General features: G+C 41.5%; 1 protein-coding gene across 1 annotated transcript; it reads left to right on the top strand.

Moving 5' to 3' along the window:
* The first annotated feature begins 41 nt into the window (after positions 1-41).
* ccdc18 (coiled-coil domain containing 18) lies at positions 42-15,912 on the top strand. Its single transcript, XM_020099318.2, has 25 exons — positions 42-558; positions 655-810; positions 1,219-1,360; positions 1,913-2,019; positions 2,282-2,410; positions 2,860-2,956; positions 3,055-3,176; positions 3,276-3,564; positions 3,776-3,863; positions 4,261-4,478; positions 4,573-4,683; positions 5,072-5,203; positions 5,425-5,559; positions 5,718-5,795; positions 5,894-6,010; positions 6,122-6,289; positions 8,252-8,394; positions 9,166-9,329; positions 9,498-9,711; positions 10,747-10,846; positions 10,957-11,094; positions 12,018-12,158; positions 12,489-12,605; positions 13,449-13,871; positions 14,213-15,912. Exons 3-25 carry the CDS (start codon positions 1,229-1,231, stop codon positions 14,936-14,938), a joined length of 4,089 nt encoding a protein of 1,362 aa, XP_019954877.2. The 5' UTR covers positions 42-558; positions 655-810; positions 1,219-1,228; the 3' UTR covers positions 14,939-15,912.
* Positions 15,913-21,908: the final 5,996 nt, after the last annotated feature.

The following is a 21,908-nucleotide window of genomic DNA, read 5'->3' as shown; positions in this document are numbered from 1 at the left end:
TTATCCAATCAAAGAACGCGTTCCTGGGAAGTGGGCGGAGACTAAATACAAATTGCTATGCGGTAACCTGGAAGGATTTGTTTCGCTAGAAGTTACAAATAGATATTTTAAAAGGCAAATATACTTTAATAGCTGCACGAGGACCAAACTGATTTACTTCAAAACATGTGTTGATTGTCGTGTAGTTTTCTCTAAAAACAACGATAAAGTAAAGTAGCTAGCAACCTGTTGATGCAGCGAGCATCTTTGTTTACATCTAGCTAGCCTCGTTGTGCTAGCTAGCTTCGCTACTCTCCGCTGTAGTCACTGATGGTTTAGACGTAGCGGTCCATTCATTAGTTAGCTGTCCTTGTTGTTAACTTTCCATCGAGTCGCACATGTTGGAAATGCTGCTCGATCATCTCAAAGCTAACCTCGGCAGGACGAGGCTAGTAGGTTAGCTGGAGGGCGACATCATGCACTCATTATTAGTTCAATGTTCGATACCCAAGATGTCTTCAGTCCGAGGAATCTACTTCGACTAGAGCACCTCCTGCACAGTGTGGGATAAAAACTGAGGTAAGTCAACAGCATGACGTGCACACAGTCTAAACCCGTTAGTGATAGCATTTATCCTAATGACTGAACTTCATCATTTGATTTCCACCTCGCTAGCTCCTTACAATCAGCCAGGGCCATGAGGATCAGTACCAGCAGCAGAGTCCTGATCGCTTGATCTGACAAGAGCTGCAGTAGATACCTGATGTTCCTCTGCACATACCACTGCTGGCAGTCTTAGCCCATCCTCCTCCATCCTCCTCCACCTGCAGGGTAGGAGAGAAGAGTGTGTCACAGACTCCCTCTGTCTTCTTGTCTCAAACTTCTTGGTGTATACATGTGTATGTGTAGGGAAGTGGTACATGTCCCATCACACAAAAGCATAGTACCCTTATGAAACCACATTTAAAGTCATTAGATCCAGATTTTTATTTGGAACACACTCACAAGTATCAGTCTGCTTAATATGCCTGATTTCAGATGCATGACTCAGTCTCTGAGAAATTGACTGTGTTAAAGTGTTAAAATCTTATCTTGCATTATAAACCCTGTTTAGATACGTGATGTGTGTGACATAACTAGAAGGTACATTTAAAAATGCTGTACAGCATCATCTCAAACTCAGACCTCTCATCCACACCTCTGTCTTCCCTCTATCCCGTCTGCTTTTGTCAAAATCAGGTCAGCAGACATGGAGTCCATTTCTTTGAGGAAGAAGGTGAGCTGTGTGCGTCAGGAGAATGCCTGCCTCTCCATGCAGGATGAGCAGCTCATCAGTGACCTCGATGCTCTGCAGTATGAATTGACCTCCTCCAAGTCTCAGGTTTGACAGTCATCCCTATGCAGCTGATTTGTGTGACTTGCATTCTTCTTGAACATTGTATCTCGTGTCATAATTGTGTGCTACAGAATGAGTACAGTGTGAAATCAGTGTTCTTTGTCGGGCTGATCGACAAGGCCAAACATTTTATCAAGATAAACATTTTCACATCAATTGATTCGATATAGATAATTACAATGATAAATGTCACATTATTATTTCTGTGCAAAGACTGATGAACTGAGAGAAACAGTCTGAAGTAGATCATTTATGTGTTATACCTCCACACTGTGCTTGCACATTTTTTCTATAGATATAGCAATATATTGATATATATTGAAGATTTGTTGTATCACCATTGATGACATAATATTACAGTAATTATTGATATTGTTTTATTGCCCCTGCCCTAGTTCTTAGATGTATTTAGTTGCACCAACAGCAAAAGAGAGTGGTATGTTGCCTTTTCATCAATGAAATGGTGAATATTTAAATCATATGTAACAGAAAAAGAAACCACATTTAACACATCTGCTGTGTATGCTTCATTTACAGCTCCACCTCAGAGGCCCCAGGGCTGGTGTTGAAAGCAGTGTGGCAGTCATGAGTGTACAGATTCGTCAGCTTGAAGCAGAGCTGGAGGCAAAAGCCAAAGAGCTCAAGTAACCATACGACCTTAACTAGTATATCTTCAGATGCTGTTTATGTAATAGTTATGTGACAATTGTATGTCTGTTTGCACTGGATATTGATTACATGTGAACATTATGCAATGTGCTATGGGGTACATGTTGTTATGTATATTGTTGCGTATAGACTTTTGGCTCTACTCCTGGTCCTTTTAAGAACTATTAAACTAACTGACTAAGTCTAATTGAACCTGGCATAATCTTCCAATAACTTCTCCTTGTCTGTGTTCCCAAGGGCTGCAGAACTGAGAGCTGAGTGTAGCCAGGAAGCAGCAGCACACAATGACATTGTGTTGGCAAGTCTCAGTGATGAGCTCAGTGCACTCCGAGAAGAACTGGACAACAAGACAGCGCTAGGAAAACGGTGATGCTTTTATCTACATCGACAACCATTCATCATAATATCTTTATGCTTGGAATTTGCATTCATAAGGGCCCAAGGAAGTGCCGCCTTTGGACACGCAATACATTCAATATTATTAAACTTTAAAAAAAACAGATCACAAGTGCTCCATAGCAGCGCTGAGTGGGATTCATCTAAGTATGTGATGTTGTTAATCACGACAACAGCATATTCACAAAAAACAACAGATTCTCCAGTTAAGCGTACCGAGTCGAGCTTCACCAAACTTTGAATAAACCTGTGAACAGCTCTTGGTGCAGCCCTGTTATCCATTTTGGACTGCATTTCCCAGCAACCCTAGGTTGATCGTATATATTTTTTACTCCCTATTATGAAATGTCATCATGTTTTTTTCCTGTCACATTATGATGAAGTAATTTCTGTAGTTCTAAAGCCTTATTCCCTTACAGAGCTGAGCAACAAAGGAACCAAGCACTTGAAAATGCAGAGAAACTCAAAGAAGCTTTTAAAGAATACAAAGCCACAATTTCGATTAAACTTAAAAAGGTAAAATTTTCTTATATGAATAACTTGTTACTGAAAAAATTTGTTTAAATTCAAGTTTTGTTTGTTTGTCATGTTGATGATGAAAATGCGTTTTGAAGGTGATGGAGAGCGAGAGCAAACTCAAAGAGAGCCTTATTGAGTGTGACAGAGAGAAAGAAGAGGTGGAGATGAAGTGCGCTGCACTGCAGAGAGAAATGGCAGAGCAGGGCCAAACCATCAGGTACAACACTGATTTCTTATATAGTTTTTTCTTTGTCATTGTTTTCTCAAATATTTGCATGTGTAAAATTTCTAATTTCCTTCACATTCTGCTTCACAGCCAGCTGAAGGAGGAGTTTAGGGAGGCTAAGCGTTCGGCTGCTGAGCGCTCAGAAATCCTGACTCAACTGGAGGAGGCCAGGCGACGCGCCTCAATCCTGGATCGTCAGCTTGCGGAGCAGGGAGCAGAATGCAGGGAGCAGGCTTCTCTGCTCAGGGAGCTGCAAGAGCTGAGGACTCTGACCCATAGCCAAGAGCAGAGGGTGGCTCAGAGCCATAGAGAAGCTCAGCAGAGCCAGGCAGAGCTGTCGAGTCTGGAGGCTGTACTGGCGCTGCTACATCTACGAGAGGTGGAGAAACATAGATACACACATTAACATTCATTTGTGTTCTCGTGTCACCTGATTTTATTATTGTGTTTGACCCAATGAATTGTTAAACCATTCATTAATTTGTTTTCCCAAACCTGGTTCTGTCCTTAAAAAGTAGACATGTTTATCACTGACTCTGTGCAGGAGATGATGTGTTTACTGTCGTAAAATGTTCGTTTTTTAATTTCAGGGCGCTGTGGGAGCACTTTGTATCAAGCCCTGTATGTTGCCTCCAGTGGACTATTCAGGAACTGTGCAACTTCTCAAGTTAAAGCCAGGTAATGATATGGTTATGATAATGTAGATCAGTGCATCTATAGCTTTTTTGTGATTTAATGTGATGTAAAACTTTCTTTGTATTTTCACTGATCTGCTGCTTGATCTACAGTATATGCCTGTTAACAGAGGTCTCCTAAAACTTCTTATTTAACAAATTCCTTCTTTCTCAAAAGTGAAGTTCTATTTTGATTATTAAAACATACTTTAATTAGACTAAGAGTCTCACTCTATGGCTTTGTTTGTGCTTGAGGTGTTTGCAAAGGTGTCTCACTTGCAATAAAGTTTATGTAATATGGTAATGTAGTTAAAAATGGCATTAGATGGCAGACACTTTTTCTTAATGCAAGAAATAGAAGTATCACAGTCCTTTTTATCCCTGTCTCTCCATCCCTGCAGGTGAAGGTTACCAGCAGCTGTTACGGGTGCTACAGTCATCAGAATTTGAGCGAACAAAACATAGCAGCCTGGTCGAGCGGCTGCAGGATCGTCTCAGCAGAGCCCAGGAGGAGATCACCTCCCTGCAGAGCTCCATGGCCCAGAGAGCCTCCCACTACCAGAGCCTCCACACAGAGCTGCTGGATAAAGTCAGCCAGGCCACTGACACAGAGAAAGAGGTAACTTTTTTTCCAAGAGAGAGGTAATCATTTGTTTCTTACAGGATGTTGTTCACAGCAGCCTTTTTATTTCTGTGTCTCCGTTTCACCTCAGTTGAAGAGAAAATGTGGCCGTGTGGCTGCGCTGGAGAAACAGTTACAGGAGAAAACATCAGCTTACAGTCAGGCTGCACTGAAAACCACCGAACTGGAGAATCAGCTACTGGTACAACACTCATACACACATGCATGCACTCACAGTGAGCGAGTGGATGTGTTGATAATGTTTCCAACACCTGATGGATGCTAAAGTATAAGTAGGCAAATGTGTCAGGATGAAAAAGATGTACCATACATATAGAAGACGTTGATAAATGTCAACTTGGATATGTAAAAACTTGTTCATATATAAAAATGACTGAACACGTCAGGTCTGTTCAATTTGTCTCCCAATACAAATGAAATGAATATTTAGTGACACTTCACAACCTCTTCTGACAAGTATTTGTGTATTACGATTGAATTCTCTGTCTGCTAGCTTTAGCTTGCAACAATGCAAATCCGTTGACAGTGTTGTGGCCTTTTGTTTTTCACCTTCCTTTTTCCAAATACAGGAGAAGACCAGCTCTGTTCAACATTACCAGACAATGATGACCAAAAAGCAGAGAGAGTATCAACAGTCTTTAGACAAGTGTAAAAGATCACAGTCTCAACAATGCACGGAGCAACAGCACAGAATAGAAATGGTGATCTACAATTAGTTTTTCCTGCCACGCCACCATGTTAACTCTACAGTTCATTTCAATTCTATTCAACCTACTTTTTTCGCTGATCAAATATGATTTTAAGTTAATGTGAATTTTTGCTAAAACTGTTCTCTCCTTGACAATGTTTTTAAAAATGCAGCTTTAAATAGTAAAGTTTCATATATTTTTTTATATGTAACAGTATTTTCTCTCCCCTGCAGCTGCAGTTATCTGTAGAAGAAGCTCGGTCTCGGCTGTTAGAAATGGAGCAGGAGCTTTGTTTATGCCAGAGGGAAAGAGACGACGCTCAGAAAGCTGCTCTGCTGTTGCAGACCACTGTGGAACAGCTTACGCAAGTAATGACACCATATGTACAGTCACAAATGTATCTGTTCACTGTATTAAGCATACAAAGCATTTCAGATTTATGTCAAAGGTAAAACATCTATCATTAATCCCAGGTATATACTGTGCTGTTTCATACATCTACAATTTGATCTTGATTTGATTTCAGGAGAAGCAGGTTGAAGTCAGAAACAATGAAGAGTTGTTGCAGAGTTTCAAAGAGCAGGCAGCTCAGTCCGCCACAGAGGTTTCTAAGAATAGATCGCTATAGACAAACAGAATTAACCTATTATGACCTTTACGGAAAACATATTCCACCATCAATGACTTGTGTTCATTCATCAGGTAGGTGAGCTACAGTCGTCTCTGTCAGCGTGCAGAGAAGAACTGGCCTCATACCTGCAGCAGATGGACGACGTAAAGACTCACTATGAGAATCAGCTGCAAAAGAGCAATGACAAGGTACTGCATTACAATGATGACGATCTTTAAACGTTTTATGAAGAAACATTATTTAGTCAGTGTCCACTTGTCTTGTGAGCCTTATATTCTCTCCTGTTCCTCCCTCGTCAGGTGTCATCCCTGCAGGAGCAGCTCCACAGCACCAGTCTGGTTTGTCAGAGATCCAGCGAGCAGAACCTGCAGCTGCAGCTTTCTCTCCAGCAGCAGCAGACCATGTTGACTGAGAGCACCACCCACATCTCTGACCTGGAAGAGAACCAGTGCCAACTGCAGAGACAAGTAGGAAACTAATAGCTTGGAGTACTTTACTTCGGCGAAGGAGATTGTGCTTTCACCCCTGTCTGTTGGTTGGTTGGTTTGATTGTAAAGAAGATGACACAACAACTGAATGGGTTTCCAGGAAACTGGGCATTAGGATGAGTTATGGGTCAGGGAAGAACTCACATTTTGTGCATCTCCACATCAGGGGACAGATTGAGGATTTTCTTTCTTTAACATTGCGTTTTTCCAAATTGTCTCAGTTTCCCATGAAATAAATTAATGGATCCAGATGAAAACAATCGGGCACATTTAGGGAACTGGTATCTACGATAATATGAGCTGCAGAGCCTCTCTTTAGGCCCCTTGAGGGTCTCAGCTCTAGGGAAGATACCTGCTTTTCCTGTTTGAAAGTCCAGTCTTGATTTGGAGACCAACAGAGTCTATTCTGTTGGTCTCACAGTGTGACATGTCGAGCAGCTGTGCTGAACACTTCCTTTTATAGTCTACCTAATGCATTATATTCAGGCTGATTTTCAAATAGGTCAGATTATGAATTCTTGGAACTTACTTTATTAGCACCCTCCTTTGCTCTTAAAATAACCTTAATTCTCCATGGCATAGACTTGGAAGTGGGGAAATCTTTCTAAGAAATTCTTGATTCGTGATCTATTGGAATCAACTCATTATCATGTTCCTGAATACAGTTTGGGACGACCCTTGCTTTACGACATGATGCTTTGTCATGGAAGAAATGCTGGAAGTATCCATTAGAGCAGTGGTTCTCAAACTTTTTCTGACACGCCCCCCCTTTGGAGGAAGAAGAATCTCTCTTCTGTCTGTCTCTGTCTCTCCGTGTCTCTCTCTCTCTCTGTCTCTGTCTCTCTCTATCTCAATGTGAAAAATGAGTCCAGGTAAAACATTAGGTTTACCGCAGAAAAAAAAAAACAAAGAACGGGAGCGGTCACGTGCCCCCCCTGTCAGGGCACAGTCGCCTCTTTAGATATCTATAACTAGATTTTTCCGTCTGACCCTTCGTGGCCCATCAGGTTCGGGCCGGGTGGTCATGCTCTACAGGAGAGTCACATCACGGAGTGACAGATCTGACTCAGAGTAAACACTGCCACACAGTTTGAGAATCACTAAAGTGTGGCCAGATGTTCAGCAGCAATTCTCAGACTGTGGCATTCAGACAATGGTTGATTAGTATTAGTGGGGCCAGAGGTCACCGAGAAAACATCACCACCAGGCTGAACTGTTGACACATGGCAGGTTTGCTCCAAAGACTGGAGTCGACTACAGCCTCAGATCTCTGTTCCTGGCTGACAGAAGTGGAACCTGACGTGGCTGTTTGCTGTTGTAGTCCATCCACTTCAAGTGTTTGAGTAGCTGCCTTTCTGCTTATCATATAGTTGTAAAGAGGTGGTTATCTGAGTATCTGTAGCCTCAGCTTCAACCAGTCTGTCCATTCCCCCCTCACCTCTCTCTTCAACTAGGTTTCTCCTTCCAGATTAGTGCCGCTCACCGGAGGGTTTTTGCTTTTCTCACCATTCTGAATAAACTCAATATACTGTTGTGTGTGAAAATCCCAGGAGAATATGTATCGTACATATTTTCAAAACTACGCCTACACCCTGCAACTAAATGAAATTTATGGTAAATCTGTATCATTGGTTAATGGACACAGCTTTTTGAGCTTGTGATTTTATTTATAGCTCAGAGCATTTTAAGTCCTGGTTGTACTTTCTGTCCCTTACAACAAACAGAGCACAATGATCTTCTTTCAGTGAGCTGCATGAGGACAGTTAAAGTGGAACCTCTTACTTTACAAGATCCTTTTGACAGTAATAGAAAAGGCCTGCAGGGATTACATAGTTTTAGTGCCATGTCAAAAAAAATCATTTGTCCCCTTTATTTGGTTTTATATTATGAGCTGACATATGCAGGAAATGATATGTAAAGTGTGTGTATGTGTGTGCGTAGGTGTCCAGTCTGGAGCAGCAGCTGGAGCGAGCACGGGCATCTCTGCAGGAGGAGGTGAGGACCAAAAAGCAGGACAACCAGGAGAGAGAGAAGGACCTGCAGGAGATGAACCAGCAGAACACTCAGCTGACTGAGTCCGTCACGTAAGACCACCTGCACACACAGCGACTCTGGACTCATTTTAAACTCTGAGCGACAGAGGAAACAGAAAATCAGGGGTAATGAAAATTGTTGCAGAATGATTTCAGTCAGATGATTTTTGTGGATTTTAACAGACCAAGTATCATCACACTTAAAACATTAATTTCTGCATTGCAGTGCAGCTTTTTGTTGTTTAATTTAAAGCTTTCCCCTAACTTGTAAAGATATGTGCAGTTGATGTTGCAGCTGTTTCATACAATTTGTATGAGGCTTTTGTTTTTCTGGCTGTACTTCATGATCTGCAGCAAAAACAATCAAACGCCTCAACTATCACAGTCTTATGATTCACCGCATCCTATCTGTCCTTAGGCATGAGGCAGCCCTCCCTTACCCATAAATATGTATAAATAGACTGGGATCTCACTTGTTGGAGACAGGGAGAGTCCTGAGAGGCTTGGAGTAATTTCAGTCTGCAGAGCTGCTGGTTACCTTCTTTTTCATTAAGTTATTATTTGTTCCAGAGGAATAGAATGCCAGTTGTTTGAATGAGCAGCCAAAAGGCTCTTTGTTTGGCTTCAGTAAGCATCTCGAATAGTTTTGGAATTGTTTGCTTCTTTCTAAGTTGCTCTAAGACAACGATGGGAGCCATGCTCACTCTAAGGTAGGTACCTGGAGTGAAATGCAGGAGCGGGGCTTTACATATTGCATGTTCTAAGTTTACCCGATTTATGAAATCTTACTGATTATAGTTGTATTTGTTTTTCTCTTTGCAGCCATGTAACATCAGAGATGGTTAAGTGTCGAGGGGAGCTGGTGACTAAAGAGTCTGAGCTGCAGCGTCTGAGGAAAGATGTCACCGTCAAGACAGTTCAGATCAGCCGCATGGAGGAGAGCCTGCAACAGTCGAAGAACAAACTCGCCAGCAAGAACGATCTGGGTATGACATGTTTTTTTCTGAAATCTGCACAGTGCAGGAGGTTTTAATGTGAGTTCTTTGTATTTTTCTCTGCAGAAAAGAGACAGTTGAAATCAGAACAGAACATTTACAGCTTATCCATTGCTTTATGATCTTATTTCTGTCTTGCTTCCTTCTTGCCCCTCGCAGTTGTCGATCTTGAGGAGAAGCTCCATCGCTGCGAGGCAGACCAGCTCAACTCTGTGCAGCGGGTCCTGATGCTGGAGGGGCAGCTGCAGGCGGTGAGGGGGGAACTGGCCGATACGCTGGAGCAGCTACTGAAACTCAAGGACATTCTGCAGATAACACAGAGCATTGCAGATGAGCGGCAGGCGTCAGTGGAGAAACTGACAGTTCAGCTTAGGTGAGAATAAGCCCTAATGGGAAATGTTGTTCTGCACATGGGGCACACAGGGACAAGGGACGGCTCAGATGTGGAGAGGACGTTCACTTGCTGTTGCACAGATGAGATCCTGAGCTGTAGCGGAGTCCTCCGTGTCACAGATGATACGGTTTACTGTCTCACAAAAACACCAAACGACGCATGCACAGTCACTGAGCCTGTTACTGTTCCAGTGTCCCACTCACAGACTCACACTTGGGCGACTGTATATCCTCTGTGTCAGATGATGCAATGACATTTTTGAACATTTATACCGAGACAAATCCTTTGCTGTGGAAGATGTTTTGATATTTATTTCTTTTGATTATTGTGATGTCATTTGTTCTTACTTGTTTGATGTAATTTGCCTTGACTGATTTTTCACATAAGCTGTGGTTTGTGAAGTAACATTTTCTATTTAAAACTGACTTGAAATATAAAAATCTGTGTACATTTCTCTCACATACACTGTGAAGCACTATGTGCAGATATTGTACATCAAGCACTCAGATAGGTATGCATGTCACAGAGAGTTTTTAATTCTCATGTGAAAAAGACGAAAACATTATCTTAATTGATTAATCATGGCCACCCAGTCTATTGCAGTTTCTCCTTGGTGTCAATGTCCTACAGAGCACAATGAGCACATGGTCTCGACATGCAGATGCTTGACATAGGAAACATGGATCATTCAATAACAGCTGTCATGATCTAGTTTGAACTCACAAGCCCCCTTCAAAAAAAGACACTGAAACGAGTTCAAGTCCACACATGTTCATGGTCTAAATGCTACAAAATCTAAATAACTGACTTTAACTAAGATTGATTCAAAATCTCAGATAATAAAATCCTTCAGAAAGTCCTGAAGTCATGTTTCTTCTATTTGACCCAGTTACTTTGACATTCAGCAAATAGTCCCAGTGTTGTTTCTTAGATTGGTTTACACAAATAATAATTATATAGATATCTGGCAAACTGTTGAAATAAGAGTGTGTGTGTGTTTGTGTGGCTTCACAGTGAGACCCAGAGGGAGTTGGAAGCGAGAACTCACGAGGTCTTAGATATGGACAATGCACTGAAGGAGAGACAGGGGGAGCTCCAACAGAGAGCACAGCTGGTACAACTTTCACACAAACAAACACGTTTTATTTATTACTTTGTTTTAATCAGCACTGTCTTTTTTTAATGTTGTTGTTCTTTACCCGGCCGTGCTGTCATTGTCCTCAGCTGGGTCAGCTGGACGTGGCAATCAGAGAGCACAAGCAGGAGATGGAGAGGAAGGTGGAGTCTATGCAGCGGAACCTTGAAGCCAGAGAGAAAGAGCTGAGACAAGCACAGAGGGCGCTCACAGACAGAAACACAAAGGTCAGACGAGGAAGTTGGCGAGACGTGGCAGAAAGTGTCATTAAGACACCAGTCAGCCTGAATAGATATTTGTTTTTTACTTTTCAGTTTGACAAAATTTTTAAGGGCTAGAGAACAGGAAGAGAGGGACTAATATTATTTTATTATGTTATTATCTTTATGTTATTTTATGAGCTGTTCTTAACTGTGCAGTTGAGAACAGTCACAGTGAAACCAACACAAAGTTTGGTCATAAATGTTTATGCCCTAGTTCTAGATAGCAGAGTTATTATTACAGCTGTAAAATGGCTTATAATGAGTTCTGTTTCAGAATTGTATTTATTTGCCAGGTAACATACAAGGAATTTGCTTGTTTTGTGCATAACAAACATATTAAACAGAAATATTGGTGGAAAGATAAAGCAAGTGAGTACTTGCAAAGATAAAGACAGGAGCCTCAAGTATAAGAGCAATAAGTGGGTAAGAAATTCTCTAAAATTAAATTTAAATAAATAAAAACAAATGTCAAAAAGATATAAATATATGTACAATATGAAAATATTTGCAAAATGTTACAGATGACTAAATAAGAAACATTTTTAATTGCATAGGAATTTTTTAGAGAACAAAAATGAAATTAACCATTTTAGTAACCATCAGCTGTAATATGAGGACCTTATATGAAACCCTGATCAAACACTGTGAGTTAATCCATGATGATACAAAGGGTGTAAAAATGTTTGCACACTTTATGGTTGCATTTATTTTGTCTTCATATCTTCATAAAACTGATAATCTGGTGTCATAACTTTCAAACCAGCACAGAGCATTGTGAGGCAGCTCAAGAGGTACAAAGATTTTGTTCAGAAAAGGTTTTTAATAATTATTAAAGGTATTCGGACACTGTGTGTGTGTGTGTGTGTGTGCTGTGTGTTGTGTGTTAGGAGTCCCAGGAGCTCGGCCAGCAGCTGCGTTTGTGTCAACAGAAACTTCAGACTTTGCTGCAAGATCTTGAAGAAACTCGACTTCACTGTGAATCTCTGACCAGAGAACTGGAAGCCACCAGGCTGCAGAGCGAGGAGAAGGTAGAGCTGAAGTACAATTTATTAATAAGTTATCACTCATGTTCAAACTGTTCAATGGATAACGGAAGTGAAACTCGATGATAATTTAGTCACTTCCTTGTTACCTACTGACTTAATGTGTGAGTTTTTTTTCAGAAGTGATGCCTGTACAAAATGCATTTGACAGTGAATTGTTGTCTGATATGAAATATGATGATTTATTTGAATATACTACTAAATGTTATATTGTTGTTTGCTAATCAGGGGAAACTAGAGAATGTATGGCATGTTAAAATGGATGCATCACTCAATCTTTCTGTGTTTTGCGTGCGTGCCTGCGTGCATCCGCAGGAGGTCCGGCTGTGTAGGGTGGAGGAGGAGCTGGCTCTGAAGGAGGCCAGGCTGCAGAGCACAGTCGCCTCTTTAGAGCAGGAGCTGGAGTTGGAGAGGGCACAGCACAGTAAGGAGGTACATACCAATTCTATAACTAGATTTTTCTGTCTGACCCTTCGTTGCCCGTCAGGTTCGGGCCGGGTGGTCATGCTCTACAGGAGAGTCACATCACAGAGTGACAGATCTGACTCAGAGTAAACACTGCACAGACACTGAGCCAACACCTGTATGTTCTTGTAAAAAGATTTCCACAGTGAAATCCCTAATACAGAGGGTGTCCTCCATGTTATGTAATGAATTAATCTGTTATTATGTCTCAATGGTCAAGTTTCAGTTTGGAATTACTGTCAATTATATTATAACATTCCCCAAAGAGACTCTCAGCTCTTCTTGTGAGACTTGTCTCTTGGCTAAACCTTAGATGAAATCTGTGATTTACACACTGATATTATGATAATGTGACATCACTGGTTCAGCAGAATTCCTGTCAGTGCTAAGTCTGTCACTTTGCTTTGTTTGTCTTTTGATGTAATTAATATTTCATGGCTAGTCTGCCTCTTTGCTCAACACTTTTCCTTCTTCATATCTGTTTCCTCTTTTTTCCTTTCAACATTAACAGTACTGTGTGAGTTCCGTATTTCTTCCATCAAGTTTTCTCACAAGCCAACATCTCAGTTTCTCGTCATATGTTTTTTTTTTTACTTTATTGCCCTGCTGCAACCGGCTCCATCAGAGAATTACAGCAGCACATTAAAAGTGAATCAAACAAAATGACAGCCAGTAAGTGCGCATCATCCGCATAACTGCAGCTCATCCAGCTCAACTGGTGTTGTTCTAACCTTGTTCTGAAAAAAGCAGCGTGTAAAAAAACAAAACAAGTTTGCCTCATCAGTCTTTCTCCCCCCCCTCCCTCCTCAGCTGGAGTCCCTGCAGCAGACTCGAGGTCAGCTCCTCAAAGTCTCTGAGCAGATATCCTCCACCATGCGCTCCTCCCAAGAGCAGCTCGCTGCAAAGCTCCACCAGAGCCAGACCCAGCTCGACCAAACCAAAGCTCTGCTAGACAACACCAAGACGGAGTTGCAACAAACCCAGAACCAAGCAAGTCACCTTCAAACACAGTTGGACCAGAGCAAGAGCCAGCTACTTCAGAATAAAACCCAGATGGAGCAAAGCAGGATTCTGTACGAGCAGAGCAGAACCCAGAACAGTGACCTCCGTGCTCAGCTGGAGATGGTCAGCGCACAGTTAAATCAAACCAGAGTCCAGGCTGCGCAGCTCCAGGCTCAGCTGCAGGCCTTTGAGAATTCCATGGAAACCTCCAATGAGACCATGCTCATCAAGGTACAGCTTTTAGAAGTTGATAAGGAAATTTGCATCAAATTGCTTTTTAGTGTTAGTTTTAAGACATGAAGGAGATTCTCTGCTCACACACGTTTACAACAACACAGAAAACAAGAGCTTTCAGGTGAGGGGGATTATCGTATTAATTCTCCTGTGGAGATCAACTCTGATCCAGAGTTCTAACCAGAGGGCTGGCTGCAGAAACTCCGGAGGCTGTCCAGAGTCTCTCACTCAGACATTTTCATTCTCACATTAAGCCCCTCCAGAGAATGTCAGGAGACAATCTGGAGTTCATAGAGTGTCTGAAAGCAGCTAAAGTTTCTTTTCTCGTCTCCCTGCAGGAATCTGAGGTGACCCGTCTCCAAGCCAGGATCTCCAGTTTGGAGCGAGCTGCCGACCGTCAGAACCTTTACAATCACACACTCGCTGTACCAGCTCTGCACAAATTCCCACACTCGCCAGAGCGCTCCTCCTCTGCCCACTCACCCCCTCAAACGACCCACGCTCTTACACATTCTCAGTCAACTTCTCCCCGCTCCCCAACGCACACACAAAGTTGCTCAACACCCCCGGCTCACACATACCTTCAGCCCACCTCAGCCTCTCACCTGTCTGAAACTCGTGATTGGCTACAGAGCAGTAGCATTGACTCTTCCCTGGATCTCCCCCTGAGCCTGAAGGCAACACTGAGGGAGGCATTGAGCAAGCAGCCATGGGAGGCCTCCTCCTCCTCTGTCTCCCCTTTCCCAAGCGAAGCACACCACAGTTGGCAGGGCCTCAGCACTGTGGATGCCACAGCGACCTCCGACCTCTCTTTCAACCCCCTCACATACATGGTGGACAAACAAGATGATGGAAGCCCCGAAGTGGAGGCTGCCTCTCTACAGGAGGGAGACGTTGAGTGTTCGGGTGAGTCGAGGAGGGAGTCGGTGTGCACTCTGGTTGGTGAGGCGGAGGAGGAGGTGGACATGAGTTCACTGACAGGGATGCTGAGGTTTGTTAATCAGACGTTGGCAAAGCAGGAAGACCCTTCGTTATGGAGCTCCTCAGGAATATCACACAGCTGACAGACGCGCACACACACACACACACACACACACACACACACACACACACACACACACACAGTTAATGAAATCGTGGATCAGCAGGAACTTTACTGGTAGCTATTTTGATTCCAACATAACCAATGTGAACATTTGCTGCTTAATACTATTGTAAACTGATATTTGCTTCTGAAAAGTCATTGTGTGACATGGTTTTGCAGTCACCAAAAACCAATTTGGAAGAGATCGAGGTCCTTAAAGAAACATCCTGCATTCTTTTACAATGTGTTTATATTCATGAGATTAAACATTTGTTATTGACCCTCTTTTTTTCTATCGTAGGTGCTAAATTGTTAAAAATGACATTATCAGATATGATGTATTTTCAACAACGTTAAAGAATGATAGCTACATGATAGCAATCAAAGTTACAGTTGGAAAAACACATTGCGTTATCCATTTGAAAATACCACAAACATTTGGCTTTTCTGCTTTATCAGAACTGTGTGCAGGGGGTTGGCCCCACAGCTCTCATCACATTTTGCCTCAGATGAAGCTGAACACTGATTGATGCTCACAAATGCATGAAGTCTTCTTTTTTTTACAACTAAGTCCAACTTACTTCAAATCACTATCAGATTTGAGGAGAAAATTCCCAAAGTTTTTAGGTGAAACAACAAAAACTGTTCTGAACTCTATCGCTCGTAGGACGTCATGGAGACATGATGCTGTGTTGCCATGGAGATGTCAGGCAGGAGGAACTCTGTTTACATTGTTTTTGCCATTGTGTGTGTCTATGAATGTGTTCCTACATTCCTTAACATTTCTCAAAACTAAATCATAGTTTCACTTTTTTTCCAGTCATTTTCTTTGATGTCATATAAATGTATAAAAGTGGCATTTCATGTCTTTTTCCTTCCCAATATTTATATATCTTGTACACATTTTTAAATAAGCTAAATTAATAAAGTGTTTTTTTAAGTACAGAGTAATAAGTACTTCTACTTCTCTTGATTATTTAATGTTTTTTTCCGTCTACCACTCTGACTTGTTATTACTCTCCAGAGAAACATGAATCCTTGTTTTCACTAACATTAATTTGGATGTTCCCATGCTGCTGGTGGCTGAGGGGTCGTGTTACCAGAGTAACCAGCAGCTTCCTGTCCAGAGAGGAATATTTGAATCAGGACTGTGGAGGAGGAGGAGCAGGAGGAGGAAGGGTGCTTCCAGCTGGTTAAATTGGATTTGGAGCTCTGCTCTCATATGATTACATAACAAGACATTTTTGGTCTGCTGGGAACTTTTGTTTTCTCCCGTCAGCTCTTTTTAGTCAGTAGATTAAGCGATAGTGTAACAAATGTTGAACTGTTCTTTTAATATTGAGTATCTTTCTCATATATTTTTAATCATCTTTCCCCCTGTGTACTTTCCCCTTCTACAGTACAGAGCCTTTCTGCTGACCTGGAGGGTTTGGATGGTCAGTGTTTCATTGTCAGTAATTGCTTTTAAGATTAGACTTCACAACAATACTTGTGTGTGTGTATGTATGTATATATATATACTTGTGTGTGTGTGTGTGTGTGTATATCTTATGACTCACTTCTGTTGATCACGTATCCAGCGAGGTTTAATTGCTTGTGCAGGGCTTTTTTGGTTTGGCAGACATGACCATCAGACTTTGTGTGTGTTTGTGTGTTTGTGTGTGTGGTCCAGGTACTACTCATGTTGTAGAGATCTAGAGTAAGAGTTCAAACTCATGGAAGCAGATGGTTGTTGTGACTTATTATTTCAGTTTCCTGCTCTTTTCATGTAGATCCATCACACACAGTTTGTCTCAGTCTTTCTGTTCTCTTTTTCTGTTGCTGAATTTCTGGATGTTTTTTGAAGACTAGTACAGAGGATGTGGGTTAGCCAGTGGTAGGTTGCGTGCCATATAGCTGCGCTCTAGTTCCTCACTGAAACTGCAGAAAGGCTGTTAATAAGTGTGACAGGTCTCCACAGCAGTTTGCATTATCTCCTTATGTACGGGAGTCTAAGCAACAAACCGCAGCTTCATTGTTGTGTGGAACTTTCCGGGGTAGTGTTTAATCCACTGTATGGTTCCCTCCATTATGAGGAGATTCACCAGTGGTGGAAGATAATGAAGTAAAATTACTTCTAATGGAGTATCATCAGAATCAGATTTTATGTGCATTGCAGATAAAACCACCCTACAGTGTATGTTTGAACATTAAAATATCATTTTTAAATAATTCTTAATAATATATAACTAGAATTATGTGGCACCAAACACAAGAATATCATGACGGTGAGTTTTGTTTAAAATAAATACTTCAAAATAAGATATTTAGGCTTTTGCTAAATAAATAGATTTAAAAAAGTATGTAGTTTCATTGACTCCTAACTGCACAAAGTAAAACAGTTATTTAAATTCAACAATGTTAAAATAATAATTCCTAACATTCTTAATATTTTCTGAATATTTCTAATAACTGATCAGGCTTCAGTCAAGGTGCACTCACTTGCACATTTGTGAGAACACCAAATACTGCAGTCATAAAGAAAGTCAAGTTCTTAAGTCAGAATTTAAAATTAAATCTCCTAAGAATCACTAAAACTGTTCAACTCAGAACTGAACCGGAGGTCACAGGTTTCCAGGAAGACTCTCGATCATCAGACGATAGCAGGAGTCATCCTCCACCGCAGTGGCTTTCCAAAAGCAGTGCAGGCTGTTAATGAGCCATTCTTAAAGTGATATAACAGTGTTATCAATTTTCCCATCTGAATTTCTGCTGCAGATCATATAAACATATTCTCCGAAATGTCAAACCATCGCTTCAAGGAAAACTTGGAAGTCAGGACATTTTCTTGTAATGTTTTTAACTTTGCGATGTTAAGTAAGAGACCTGAAAACTCCTTTCAGCAGCTGTAAAAAAAATAAAGCATGTGAGCAAGTTTGAACAGAACTTAGTTGAGTGTATTGCACAAACACAACTAGGCCAGTGAGTGTGTGTTTGGGTTAAACTAAACACAGATGTTAACCACACACACACACAGACACACCCCCACCCCCAACAGAGCTATGAGGGTGCCACTGGCTGTGCGTGTGGCTGCTGTGTAGAATAAACGACTGGTGAACTGTACTGTAAAGTTAAAATTCTATGATTACAGCAACATGATAAGAGATTAAAACTAGCCTTAATAATGCTGTAAAGCTTTGATTCTCCGTTTTTTAATGTCTTACCTTTAACCAAGGTAATTGAAAGGACAAACACTAATTATTTATCAACTGCAATAATATTAATAATAATAATTTCTGGGATATGCAATCTCATTTTGATGAAGTTACTTATTTGTATTCTTTTAGGTAGTCATACTGACGGACAAAACAAGTTATCTACATCTATGCCCCTGACAGTTTCCTTTATAGCATCCAAAGTGACAAATTCCTTTCTGTACCAGTAACCAGGAACCAGCCCTTATCTGACTGCCCACACACCCGGGAGGACCAACAATAACTTTTGACACACACTCCCTGGAAAAACCTGTCTCTGTGCTTGTCTTTCACTTTTAGTGGTAATAAAACGAGACATGAAGCTCCACAATCCAGAGGCCAAGTTTTCTTTTGGAGAAGATGCTGAGATGTAGTAGTAGCGTCCTAAGCACAACTCAGCCAAGTATTGTTTCAAAACTGTTTTTCGACTCAGCCTGATGGAATACACCCATTAATGGTCGCCATTGTTTAAAGGTCGTTGTTATCTCCTCCTCCAGTGCTACACAATCACCAGGCCGCAGCCCAGTGGCACTGACCTTTCTCTCATCAAACTGAACCTTTGAACATGAGTGGGAGAGGGTATCCTAGCTACCATTTTCATGGCAGCTTTACGTTTGTTTACTTGGTCATCCCTCCCCCCCGTAGTTCCTACTCAGTGTCACGTGTGACTTTGTTGACCCTCCATGTCCAAACCAGTTATTGTGTCTTTACTGTGGACACTTTCTGGAACAAGCAGCAAGATCAGAGTGACTTTTTGTATGACTCATGTCCTTTCCACTAACATGGAGGGGGCAGGATGTATACTGCAGCCAGCCACTAGCGGGGCGAGCGAGAAGCTTTGGCTTCACTTTTAGAGAGCTGTCATGTCGTCCATCTTTATATACTATCTATGATATGCAAGCTAAACTTAGCACAAAGACTGGTAACAGGGGGGGAGGGGGACTGTCGCTCTCAGAAAGTAACCTCCAAACCTCAATGATTTACATGTCATACATCATTTGTTAAAAATAAAAGTGCTAAAACAATGCGTTATTGTTTTAGAGAGAGTCATGTGATGGAGAATCTCATGGCTGGCTGACCGGGTGACTTCCTGAATTGAACAGTTTCATTTACATTTTACTCGACATCCTGATTCTCACTGAAAAAAGTGAGGGTATATTTCTGCTTCATTCCCCTCTGAGCGTCACCTCCCGCAGCGTAAGCCCCCTGATGAGAGGAGTCTAATCCATTCAGGGTTGGTTGTATTGTTGCTGAGGATGTGCTTCAGTCAGCTATCAGTGCGTGGCACAATGGGGCCCCGGTGGTCAACGCTTCGGCCTGCATGTCACATCCTGTTTGATGATAAGACTCACCCGATCCCCACAGATTGACACCAGTGTCGTTCCACTGACCATGAAAAAAACGGAGCTCAGAGTGATGGTGTAGCAAACACACGCGAGAAAGTATAGAGTCGAAGTTAGAGTCATTTTAACAAGATGTGAGAATACTATGTTGTGTATGATCAAAAACAGAACCAGACACACAGTGGCTCAGCTGTTTCCTCCTTTTACCACAGACACATCTGTTTATTCACTCAAATGAGATGTGAATATTTTGGGTTACTATGCCGACCATACACATCAACACAAACATGAGATCAAGCAGGAATTGTCACATGCATTTTTTGTGCTCTGATGCTTGGTCACTTGATGACCAGCTGCTGGAGTCACAGTCTGTATATCTAATGAATTACAAACAGTAGGACGCTCACGCTGGTGTTTACTAACTCCCGCAGGTTGTTCTGCCTGCAGTGTGGACAAACTGTGATTGCATACAGGTCAATATTATCTTTAGTTAGGTTTTTACAATGGTGTTGCAACAGTGTTGTGATGAAACAGCTTGTGAGAGCCATCCTAGCACACTTCCTGTTAAACTGTAAAAAGTACAAACAATTTAACTGCAGCATCATCAGCAGCGATGTGTCAACAAATGCAGTCCATCAGATTAAAACAGAAGTTATCACTCTGTTTGAAAAGGGATGTTAGCTTGGCCTGTGTTTACGCTTCAGAGATACTTCAGTATTATTCCTTGTCATTAGTGAGTCCTTATCAAGTTCTACAATATACTGTTACTTTTTATTGTTTGTGTGCCGGACGTTGTGTGTGCAGTCTATGATGGGGAGTGAAGTTAGAAATCTTTGTGTTCATCCTACCTGGTTAATCTGCTGTCAAGATTTTATAGTAAATTTTTTTCATAAAATGAAATTAATATTTGTGTGGTGTATATAAACTATATAGACTGACTCAACTGGTGCACTTAACTCACTTCCTTGGGCCTTTAACCATACACAAGTGTGAAGTCGATTAGATGAATGGTGAGCCAAATATGTGTTCCACAGACAGACAGACAGATGTTTGTGGAATAATATAATATAGTTGGTAGATATCTCAACACTTATTCACAGAGGAGTAGCTGTCTGTTTCTCATGGGCTGAATTCTCAAGACGACATCCTACTTTCAAAAGGAGTCTAATCTGAAGATGTGAAATAAAACTGGCTGCATTTCATTAGAAAATTCACTGAGCTCCAAACTACATTTGACCTGAATGCATTTAATAACCTGCAGTGCCGTGAAGCAATGACTTATTTGTGGGTTTTCTGCTGGATGCAAACACATTGTCTTCTTTGAGTGAGTCTAACATGTTTGGACAGACAGCCTTGTTACTCATACCATGCATACAACAACCCACTGTCTGCAGGAGGAGAACAAGTGCAGTAGGTAGAAGCTGGGTGTGGCCACTGTGAAGTTTGCACTAGGATTTGCTGTGTATAATGAACCTTGCATCAGATCCTGCAAAGAGACGTATCAGAGAGCAGAGCTGTGGTGAATGATATTGTTTGCTGTGTGTGAAGAGGTGATCCTGGTGAAAGTCAATATATTTCTGGTTATATTTGTGCGGTCTGTTGTCTGCAGAGGTTGTTTCTGAAGATGGAAAGGGTCTATGAAATATTTGTTTCTGCTGGGAAGGAAAATCAATTTTCGTCTTAACCCTGAACTGTTTTCATTGAAGATCTACCTGGATGACTGTGTGACCTCTAAATATATAAGATTCTTGCTCAGTATCTGTTTTTTATGAAGCCAAATGCAGTTTATTTAACCTGTTAATGGAAGAAACACCTGGTGTTACTTCACAACCTACCTGATTGTGACAATGACATTAACTTGACTGTGACATTGATGAGTTACACAAGCAAAGCTTCAAAAATATTAATTCTTTAAATCTAAATTGCCATTTTAGTTAGCACTGTAAGTGAGAGAGAGAAAGGTATGATATGGTAATAATTTGTACTACCATAACCAAATACAACATAAACAAAACACACTTCTGCTTCTTGCATGTTTGCATGTAGATCCTGCAGTACAGGAAATCAGATGGAGGGAGGAACCTTACCCAGACTCAGATTGCCCCTCCCTCTCTGAACACCTCACAGTCTGCCCTGCAGACACAGAAGGCCAAGTTCACACACACAAGTGAAGAGGAAGACTTTTTTAACCATTAAATGCATGTGAGAATAAAAGATGTGTGGCTGCACACAGGCTGACCGAAGCATCTTTATAGTTGCGTCTCCTGTCGACCAATCAGTGCCCCTCCTCCCTTCCCTTCGGACAGACATGAACACTCCTCCTCTTCCTCCCCCTCCTCCTCCTCTTCACATAAAATAAAAAACTGCTCTAAGC

The sequence above is a fragment of the Paralichthys olivaceus genome, chromosome 16 (genome assembly GCF_024713975.1).
Source record: "Paralichthys olivaceus isolate ysfri-2021 chromosome 16, ASM2471397v2, whole genome shotgun sequence".
NCBI lineage: Eukaryota > Metazoa > Chordata > Actinopteri > Pleuronectiformes > Paralichthyidae > Paralichthys > Paralichthys olivaceus.
This window is presented reverse-complemented; position numbering and strand designations above follow the sequence as displayed.

Coding starts and splice junctions, on each gene's coding strand:
- ccdc18 (XM_020099318.2), top strand. CDS start 1,229: ATGGAGTCCATTTCTTTGAGGAAGAAGGTGAGCTGTGTGCGTCAGGAG. Junction 3,864..4,260: donor ACTTCTCAAGTTAAAGCCAG/GTAATGATATGG, acceptor CCATCCCTGCAG/GTGAAGGTTACCAGCAGCTG. Junction 10,847..10,956: donor TCCAACAGAGAGCACAGCTG/GTACAACTTTCA, acceptor CATTGTCCTCAG/CTGGGTCAGCTGGACGTGGC.